The sequence below is a fragment of the Mustela erminea genome, chromosome 18 (genome assembly GCF_009829155.1).
Source record: "Mustela erminea isolate mMusErm1 chromosome 18, mMusErm1.Pri, whole genome shotgun sequence".
In the NCBI taxonomy this organism is placed as follows: domain Eukaryota; kingdom Metazoa; phylum Chordata; class Mammalia; order Carnivora; family Mustelidae; genus Mustela; species Mustela erminea.
In genome coordinates, this window is record NC_045631.1 from 61,863,444 (window position 1) to 61,873,392 (window position 9,949).

The 9,949-nt window shown below is 59.9% G+C and overlaps 1 protein-coding gene across 2 annotated transcripts; it reads right to left on the reverse strand.

Annotated features, from left to right (window-relative positions):
• Positions 1–295: 295 nt before the first annotated feature.
• LOC116578110 lies at positions 296–9,446 on the reverse strand. 2 transcript variants are annotated; one of them, XM_032322067.1, is made up of 3 exons: positions 7,184–9,446; positions 5,073–5,192; positions 296–1,154 (listed from the first exon to the last, which is right to left on the reverse strand). In XM_032322067.1, exon 1 carries the CDS (start codon positions 9,232–9,234, stop codon positions 8,278–8,280), a length of 957 nt encoding a protein of 318 aa, XP_032177958.1. In that variant the 5' UTR covers positions 9,235–9,446; the 3' UTR covers positions 296–1,154; positions 5,073–5,192; positions 7,184–8,277. The 2 variants fall into 2 exon arrangements, with proteins under 2 accessions (XP_032177958.1, XP_032177957.1); XM_032322066.1 differs by having other exon boundaries at positions 296–2,080.
• Between the last annotated feature and the right edge of the window lie 503 nt (positions 9,447–9,949).

The following is a 9,949-nucleotide window of genomic DNA, read 5'->3' on the forward strand; positions in this document are numbered from 1 at the left end:
CCTTCTCACTGCGGCCACTTGGCACCTGTGGACCCCAGCCTGCCCTGGCCTAAGCTTGGCAGCAGCATCTGCCAAAGGCCTCGTGATCGTGCTGTTGTGTCCCTGCCGGAAGGTGTCCTTACGGACCAGGATCTGCGTCTGCTATAGAACAGGGCCTGGCCCACCGTCAGGTAAGAAGGAGAAGCCACAGAGCAAACTTGTCTCCTCACTGACACGTGGTCGTGGCGTTACAGACACATACACACTCTCCACCTGGGCCCCTTGGGAAGTAAGGAAACTGAGTCTGTGCGAGCGGTCCGGGTCCTTTGGATTTAATCAGTTGGTCTGACACTCGAACTCGGGTCTGCTGGGTTTCAAAGCCCATGTTTTCACCCACTGTGGAACCCAGCACACACACAGCACAAACCCTTACGCGTCTATGTCAGCTCCTCTGTCCTGTCTGACTGTCCAGGCATCCGCAGCTGCTACACCTTTCTGTCTGTCCACCTACCGTACAATCAGATACACAGACATACACACACACACACACCCCCCTCAGTCCTTGAAGGTCCTGGCATCCGCCTGCCCTAAGCCTCACCCACCCCCGTGTCCGCTCCAGCCCTCGGATGGCCATCCCTGCCTGCCGTGCCCTCCGGCTCCTGAGTGCGTTCCCTGTTTTGCTGGCTCCACTCACTCCGTGCCTGCAGGATTAGGGCCTTCCTCTCAAAGAACTTCACTTTGGTGCCCATTCCCGCCAGTCACCATCCCAGAGACGGTCAAGCCCAAGCTGTGGAAAATGCACCAGCCATTCAGGTCCCCTGCCGAGGGGGCTGCTTCTCTGCGAGGGGCTGGATGGATGTAAGGAGACGAGGTTCTTCTTCTCACAGCTTCACGTCTGCGGCAAGGTTGAAGGTGGCAGTGAAGAAAGTCCTGAGGCCAAGAAAGGGCTTTCCATCTTGGCCTCACTGTGCCAGCACAGGCCTCGGTGGGGCCTCTGTTAGTGTCTCTTGGGATGAAGGCCCTGATCCTGGGTCCCGACTCACCTGCACAGCCCCAGCTGGTTGAGAGTCCTGGAGCTGCTGGCCGACGTGGTGGCTCTTGGGGAATGCTGGTCTTCTGAGGGTGGCCATGGGTGGGGCATCCTTCGGGTCAATTAAAACATTGGCTCACGACATCTGTTGCATATTTAAGTCAAAGGAAACTTCTCAGGTCAACCTCATGCATTTTCTGCTGCAGAAACAGCTTTTGTGGAAAGCACAAATAAAGCCGTTTGTTCTGTTGGATGTCCAGGTCTGAAGGTGAGTTTCCGGTCTGGGGGAGCTTCTGTCCTCCTTACTCTGGCCAGCCGCGTGACAGGTGATCCTGAAGCACCGTGCTTTCTGTGAAGACGTGCTCAACAGTGCGCTAGGGGGACAGGGTGTGTGTGGCAAGTTGTGTGGCCGAGGGACGTCCCCCCACCTCTGGTCATTTCCCTGCCTGTCTGTCCTTCTTAAAATCTCTTCCATTTACAGAGGGATATGGGGTCCCAGAGGCTGAGGCCACAAGGGGGGAGCCAGGCCCTGCTGGGACAGGAAGAGGAGAGGACGGGCCCGGGCATAGCCATCCCTGGGACCTTAAGCCAGTGGGGCCCTTCCATGTGGCAAGGGTGGTGGGCGGTGGAGGCATAACATGGGGTGGCTGCCAGGGAGCTCCGTCCACAAAAGCCACCTACCAAAGGCACTGGTGGGTGCCCGGGTGTTCCCGGGAAGCCTGACCTCAGTCACAGGCCTCCAGGCCACCAGGACGATCTAGGCGGAATTGAGCCCTAATACCTCCCGAGGCCTATGAGCCCCCAGCCTGTCGCAGCGGCCATTTGGAGTGTTGGGGGGCCAGAACCCTCTCTGGGGTGGCCACCATGGTCAGCGGGGGCTTCGTCTGGAGGTGTGGCCATGCCTGCCACCTCAGTAACATGGCCCCAGAAAGGGGTGAGTGGCCCTTCTGATGGTGTTTCCCAAATAGAACCGGAGTTAAGGCCAGTGGTGTCAACTCCACAGAGAAATGGTGGCTGATCCCCAACATCTGTGACCGCCTCTGTGATAGCGTCACCCCGAGGGCGGTGGGTCTAAAATGATGGAAACTTACGATCACATTCCCCCACCAGGCTGGTCCCAGGTGCCCAGCTGCGGAGTGGGACCGACCTGTGCTCCCCAGCTGTGGGGGGATCCTGGCATGGGAAGAGTCGTTCACGGCAAGGGAGCCCTGGGCAGAGTTGCTCGATCTCCAGCCCCACCCCCACATTTGCCCCTGTGCCCTGTGAGCCCATACAGCCAGCCGTGGCTGCACAGGGCTTCGGAGCCCAGCCTGGTGCACCTGTGCAAGCACGCACGTATATGCCCACACGTGTTTGCAGAAGTGTATGTCCGTGTATGTGCTGGAATGCTTCAGAGAACAAGCAGCCCAGGAACGCGGGGGTTGGACAGGACGTGGGCCGTGCCTGGGGGTCCCTCCCCGGGGCCGTGTGGAGGTGGCTGGGGCTGAGGCCACAGGAAGAGCCTACTGCCCCGGGAGTGTGTGGGGGATGCTGTTTCTCACAGACTTCATTTCCTGTTTTAACACATGTGAATGTCCTGGAATAAAAAACTGTTGGGTCCCCGTGGGCATGAGTGGGATTGCTGGGATCGAAACCCTCTTCTGCTGCTTGTGCTGGAGACCCTGGGGTGTGGCCCTGGCCGTGCGGCCGCGTCGCTCCCTGTGCACCCGGCTCCGTCGGGACTGCCACCGCGTCCTCCTTCAGGCCGGCCTCAGGGGTGGGGACTCTGATGAGGGTTTTTGCCCCACAGCCCTCCTCTGGAGTGCCCAGACCCTCGGCTTTCCCGGCCTCCTCACTATCTCTGGGCTCCCTGAACGTCTTCTCTCGCCCTCTGGAGGAGCTGCCTGGGAGCCCTGACTGTGTACTACCCAGGTCAGGAGGTGAAGATGGCACCAGAGGCCCTCATGCTTTAGGGTTGGGTCACCCTTGGAGGCTCCCGAGGACAGACCCTCTCCTCAGAGGTTCCAGAGACAGCACTGTCTCGCCGGCGGGCCCCTGGTGGTCAGTCAGGCCTTGCTCTGCTCTGGCAACGGTCTTTCAGACCCTGGCTCCTGCACAGATGGGAAGGACCTGAGGACCCCTGGGGCTCTGCCTGTGCGTGTCCGCAGACCCCCATGTAATGCTGGGAGGGTCTGTTTCTGCCTGGAACGTGGCCTCAGCTGGAGCTAGGGGCTTCTGGGTTCAGGACAGAGCGGAGGCCAAGGAACGAGGAGGCCCAGGCTGCACTGGAGGGGCCTCCAAGCAGGGGTAGGGGAGCATGGCCCACAGGGGCAAGAGGCCAGGCTGTGTCTCACCCCAAGAGGCATTCGGGGCTGGTGTATGGGCACTGCTGTAGTGACAAGGGCCTTTTCTAACCCCACGCCCGTCCCTGGGGCCCGAGTAGGCCTGGCAGGCGCCCAAGCAGGGCCCCGCGGGGTCCGTGGCCTGGTGAGACGCCAGCTGCTTTCAGACATTGGCAGAGCCCGGCATCTGCCCCGCCCAACCCAGGAGATGGGCATGAAGGTGCGGCCAAGCCCAGCGGGTCCAAGGTTACACCCTTTGGGATGAGCTTAAGAGCCACTTCCCAGGAAGTCTGTGTCCTTCGCAGCCTGGGCACCTCGCGGGTGAGCAGGGCACGACCAGCACCGCATAGAGCCGGGAAGGAATCTGACTCAGGTGAGGCTGGAGGCCTTCTGGGGCTGGGCCGGGCGTGGGAGAGCAGGGGGCTTTTCTGGCTGCCGGGTGAGATTGAGGGCAGGGTCAGGGCTAGAATCCAGAAAGACCCCAGATTTGCAGGGGGTCATTCACCTTGGGCATGAGAAGCAAAGTCTGTGAGAATGGCCAGGCGAGTTAGGGGGATACCTGCTTCCTGGGTGGGGCAGGGTTGGGAGACCCCAGTCCTACTGAGGTTGTGTCAGCGTCTCTGAAAATCCTGCCTGATTGTGGGTCACGAGCCCAGGGAGGACGGTGGGGCCCCTGGGAGGGGCAGGAGGAGCCTGGGTGGATGTGGGGCATGGGCTGGGGGCCTGGGTGGGGCCAGGAGTGGAGTCAGGACAGAGGCCTTGTCAGCCGGGGCCTTTGTTTCTTCAGGGAGGCCAGCGTCTTCCTCTAGGGACGGGGAACCTGAGATGGGCTCCAGGGTGGGAATTCAGGCGAGTTTGCGTTCAGCTGGAATGTCAGTTTGTTGTTCTTTGTTGGGCTTCAGGACCACAGGCCAGCGTCGCCTGGCCTGGCAGGGCGGTCTGCCAGTGTGGGCTCCTCCCCTAGGGCAGGGCTGGTCACAGCCCGTGAGGAAGGAAGCCCGAAGCTGCAGAGGCCCCAGCAGCTGGTGCATATGGAAGGATCCACGTGGCCTCAGGAGGGAATCTCAGTGGCCCGGTCCTCCGACATCCAGACCCCCTCCCTCCAACCTGGGGCACCCCTGGCACTCACCTCTTGGGGCTCCCCCAGTCCTCCCAGCCCCTCTCCCAGGGCCTGTGGTCACTGTCACGGGAGGAAACTGGGGCCCGTGTCTTTGGGACATGACCCCAGTTTGTGGTCATTCTTTGTGGACACACCCCTAGTGGGGATGAGAGGCCGCCTTCAACCTTGGTTTAGAGTGGGGAATGGGCTCTGGGCCACGTTAACTTAAATGGTAATTGACTCTTAAAGTTCCAGGACCATGTCTGAGGCCTGGCCAAATCCTGCCTGCCCTTGGTTGCTCTGAGACCTGGTTCATCTGAGAAACCGGGTGAGGTGGACTGGGGTGCCCTGAACTGGGGTGAACAGGAGGCCAGACTCCCTGTTCTCACTGAGGTTGGTCTGCAGAGGGGTGGGCACCTGACGTCACCCAGGGGAAGAGCTGTGCCTTCTGCTGGGTGGGGTGGGGTGGCCATGTGGGTGGGTGGGTGCCCCCTCTATGTCCCCAACCTCTGGGTCACCTCTCCTGACTCCCTTCCCTCAGCGATGGCCCTCTGCCTTGGGTGGGGCTGCGTGTGCAGGAGCTCTTCCTTAGACAAGGCATGGGCACACCGTGGGTGCTTCAGCAACCCATCCATGAACTTACCCCACGAGTCCATGATTAGGGCAGTGTTGGGGTCATTAAGGCCTGCCCCAGGGCAGCTTGTGGGGGGCGGAGCCAGTCTTATCTGCCGGGTGAGCAGGAGCGGGCCAGGCAGTGGACCGACTGTGGGAGGGAGAGAGAGAGGTGGGGTCTGGATGTGGGAGGCCCAGGCCAACAGGGCCCTGGCACCCTTGGGGCCTCCATCCTCCAGCTGGTGAGTGTGTGCCGGAGCTATGTTCCCAGGCCACCAAGTGGTGGTGGCTCCGTGGCAGTCCTGGTCCGCTTCTGGGACAGAGAAGGGGAAGTACCCTCAGTTCGTCCTTCTCCAGCCTGGCTGTGCCATGAAGACCAAGCTCAGTCAATGCCGTGAGAGGGGAAGTCATGTAGGCCCCCGAGTCCTGGGGGATGTGTGGGTGCTGTAGGCCCCTGGCCCTGGGGGATGTGTGGGGTCCTGCAAGTTGCGGGGCCATAGGGGATGTGGTTTGGCCTGGAGCTGGGTGCCTGCGAGGCAGCGAGCACAGGAGATGCCGTCAGCCCAGGTGTTCAGTGTCCCTGAGGCTTCCCCACGGAGAAGATGTCAGGAGACAGACGACTGGTAAGAGCGGAGGGAAGGGGCAGCTTCTGGAGGTGTTCTGAGGCCCAGGTCAGAAATAGAGGGAACAGGAGTACAGGGTGTCCCCGTGGTACCGTGTCACACACCAGAGCCCCACACAGGGATCATCTCTGTAGGAGGGTCCACTGTGGTCAACTGTCCCAGGGCCATTCCTTACCCACCCACCCCTATACACTTGGCCTGTGGCCTCCGAGGCTCTCGATCGGCAGAGGACACTTCCTGGGAAGATCGGGCCCCATGATACCAGCGTGAATGAGGAGGGACAGGCAGCACCCAAGTGTAGGTCAGGAACCTGGGGCTGGAGGAAGGCTGGACGCCAGCCCTGACCCCACACCCAACCACTAGCCCCACACGCCTTCCCTGGAGCCCAGGAGCACTGGGCTGGAAAAGCACCTGGAACCAGTCCCACACCATTTCCCGGGGAGGGGGGGCCCCTCCTTGGACCCCGCTTCCTGACTCATGAGATGGGAACCCTGCCCAGGCCGCCCACCCCCGTCCAGGACGGTCTGAGCGCAGAGCACGTTTCAGAAGCATCTGGATGGAATAAGTGCCTTAGAGGGAGTACAAGTTCGGGATGAAACTCTCCGGAAGGCAGAGCCGCCGCAGCTCCTTCCTGAGATTTAAAAATCAGTCCCAAGAGAAGGGCCACGAATCTGTCCACTCCAGCTCCGTCCACGTGGCCACAGAGCCCTGCCTGTAGAGGGAGGAGCAAGCCACAGGCCTCACAGTGCCAGAGTATGGAGGGATGGGGAAGCTGCCTGCAGAGCACAGCGACGCGGGCACCCCGAGTCCTCTGCGTGGCTGGTCCCTCCCCGTGGCCGGGCCCACGCCAACTCTGACATGTCGTGGTGTGGTTCTTCCTGGGTCGTCTTCTCCCTGTGTGAGCTCCCGGAGCCTCCGACCCTCTCTGGGTCTCCCTCTCCTCTCCAGGTCCTGGTGAGCGTGGAGTAGAGGCGGCACCCCACCCCCGGCCTGCCCCCAGAGCCCCTCGGGGCAGCTGAATATGGGGTTTGCAGGCAGGGATGGCCTCCCTCCCAGGTGCCCAGCCCAGGGTGGCCCCCCAGGCGTTCAGATGGGCTCTGAGCTCTCCATGACAGCTGGGTTTCCCAGAAGACAGAAGCTTGGGGCTTGTCCCCATGCGGCAGTTGTCAGGACTTGGCTGTGGCCAGCAGGGCATCTTAGACATCTCTCCATGGGGCTGGGGTGTTGGGATACGTGCATTTAAATTTCTGGTAGAGGTTCCCAATGCCTGATTTACACCCTCGCACGCGCTTTGTGAATGTGCCCCTTTCTCTCATCTTACCGACACCGGATCTGGTCATCAAATGTTTTTCAACTTCTCGTTCCTGTGACTAATGGGGACTGAATGATGTGTTGTGTTCATTAAGATGTTTTATATATTTTTTGTTCTCCTTTGCCAATTTCTGATTGGGTTATTGGTTTTTCCTTACTGACTTGTGGGTGCTGTTTACATATGATAAACCTCAACCCTCGGGCTTACCTTGCAGATACTGCTCCCGTCTCTTGCTTCACATTTTAGCTTTCTAGGGGGTCTTCTTCACTGCACGCAGGTCCTTGGATTTCTTGTAGTCAGCTCCGTCTCCTTAGTCAGTTGTTTCCTTAAGGGTTAGGTTCTGGTCTTGCCTGTTTTGCTGAGAGTGTGCACTTTCTTTTCTCTCGTAGTTCTTTTATAATTATACTTTTTGCCTTTAATCTCTCTGCGTTTATTTTGGGTATGGGATGAGACAGAGTGGAACCATTTTTCCACATTAAATCTGAGATATCAGGAACCCTGGAGGACTCAAATTATAGTGTAGGGACTTGGAGCACGGGCTCTGGGCCGGGCTTCCTGGGCTGCAGTCCATGCCTCGCCCCACACGGAGCGGGTGCTGGCCACTTCCTGACTCTGTTCCAGCCTCAGTTTCTTCTTCTCCAAAAGGCTCCTTGTGCCGACTGAATTAGCACCTCTGTGTAAACCCCTTGGGAATGAGTCAGGTGGTCTGACAGAGCTCACAGCAGGTCGTAGGGTCCCCCTAGCCTCCAAGCAATTTCCAGACTCTGGCGTTCTTATTGCTTCTTCCAGAAGACGGGAGGCGGGTGGGGAATGGCTGGGAAGGGCAGCCTCCAGGTGAGTGTGCCCAACACCTGTGTGCCCCGATGACCTCGGAATAGACACATCCCCATTGCTGGGGGCTTCTGGGGGGAACACAGTCACCATGTGGTCAAGCCAGCCAGATTCTGAGAAGTCTGGAGAGGTCCTGAGATCTGGAAGTGCAGATACGTTCATGTTTCTGCCAAGGAGAGAGCATGGAGCTGGGGACAGAAGCGGGGCTGCTCAGGTGTCCTTCGACTGATACCCCAAGGTCAAGCCTTCTCACCGTGAAAGCCAGGTAACGGACCAGCCTTCCCTGCTCTGTGGGTAGGTAGCCCAGGCATGCACTGCGAGAGCAAAATGTCCCATATTCTGGCACAGGTCATTGCCGGCCCCTGGAAGACTGTGTTCTGGGGGTTGGAAGCCCAGTGTAGATGCCCTCCCTGGGGGTGTGGCTCCTGGGGGACCACACCCTCGCTGTCTGGCCTGACCCCTGGCTGTGTTCACTGGGGCTGGCTTGGGCTGACCTCTGAGACCCTAGTCCTAATTCTCCACATTCGCATGTTGCCTGTTTTCTGAGAACATGTCCCTTGTTCTCCGGACAGCCTCTGGGACTGGCCCCTGAACCTCTCCGCCTGTCTCCATCTCCTCTTCCCCTGCTGCTTGTTTCCCTGCTCAGAGCTGCCCAGCAGCCTGGCGCTTGCTGGTGGAAGACTGTTGTAAGGGAGCCTGGGGCTAAGAAAGTGGTAAAAAAAAAAAAAAAAGAAAGAAAGAGTAGAGAAGAAAAAAGCAGTTGTTAATTTGGGCCCAAATGAGTGAGGGGAGAGGTTAGGAAAAGTGAGAGAAGTAGAGTCCCAGCTGAGAGTGGGGCCTGAGGGTGTGTGAGTTCTGGGGACCGGGTGACGACCCTCCCGGCCGCGACTGCGGGAGCGCGCCAGGTCCTCCTGGGCTGCTGGGGGAAGGAGCTCCCTCAGGAAGCAGGAGCCACAGACCCAACCACCTGGTGGCACCCCTTCCATGAGCCGCTCCTTGTCTGAAAGAGGAGGGGATGGGCTGGCCGCCAACAGTGTCCCGAAGACCCTTGCCTCAAGAAGGGGCACTAATGGTGACCCTCGGCCCCTTGGTCGCCTGGCAGCCCTCCATCCCCACGGCCAGGAACCAGCCGTGATGCGTCCAGTGCTGGAAGACTGGCGTGAGAGCAGAGGGGATGCTCTTTCCTGAGATGGGCTTGTTGGGTCCCACGGAAGGAGGCCTTCCTGGTTTCCCTCTTTGCAGAATGAGTGGCATCGAGCCTGCCCGACATTTCCACCTTCATTAACTCTTGTCAGATGCTGCTGCTGAGGTGGGCTTCCCCTGCCGCTCTGTGGTGGTAAATATTGCTGAGCTGAGCATGGTTGCGACACTTTCCTGTAAAACGAACTGAAACAGAAGTTCATGTCTTCCTCATACACGAAATACATAAATCAGTTAAAAATAGTTCCCGGAGCGGACGTGATGATGTCGTGGCTGTCACAGGAAGCACGTGAAGCAGGCTCATCCCCACGCACAGGAAGGTGGAGGCAGGGTCCCTGGGCCTTGGGCGTCTCGTCAGGGGCCTCTGGGAGGTAGGTCCCGCGGGCTCCTCCTCACACTGGGGCCGGGCGGGGGCCTCTGGAAGGATGGCACCAAGCCAGACGCGTGCTTCTGCTGGATGTTGGTTTCCTGGTTCAGACCTCCCAACCACCCTCTGGGGCGGCCCCAAGACGCACGTAAGAGGGTCTGGCCAGCCCACCCAGCCCGGGGACACCCTCCCCTGGGGACCCAGCATAGCTGATGGGCGTCCAGGCTGGTCCGCTCCATGGGCCACCAACAGCTGTGGAGCCCATGTCCTCCGGGCCGTCACCTTGGGCACAGCCAGGCCTCGGGCTTACTTGGGAAGGTGAACACGTAGATGACCACACTGAAGCTACCCAGAAATGTCACCCCCATCCTAGGCAGGCCCTGGAGATCTGGGGGGTCGGGTGACCCAGGGTGTGGTCCCAAGTGACCAGGAGGAGGGTTACAGGGCATGGGCCGGGGTCCTCAAAGGACGCTAGGGATGCGGTCTGGTGAGCATCATCCCAGCACAAGCCCGACGGTGCTCAGCACCAACTGGCCACAGGTTCCTCCCTTGCTGGGTGGGGGGCCGAGGTGGGT

Excerpts from the sequence above, each read along its gene's own strand:
- LOC116578110 (XM_032322067.1), bottom strand. The coding sequence starts at position 9,234 with ATGTATTTCGTGTATGAGGAAGACATGAACTTCTGTTTCAGTTCGTTT.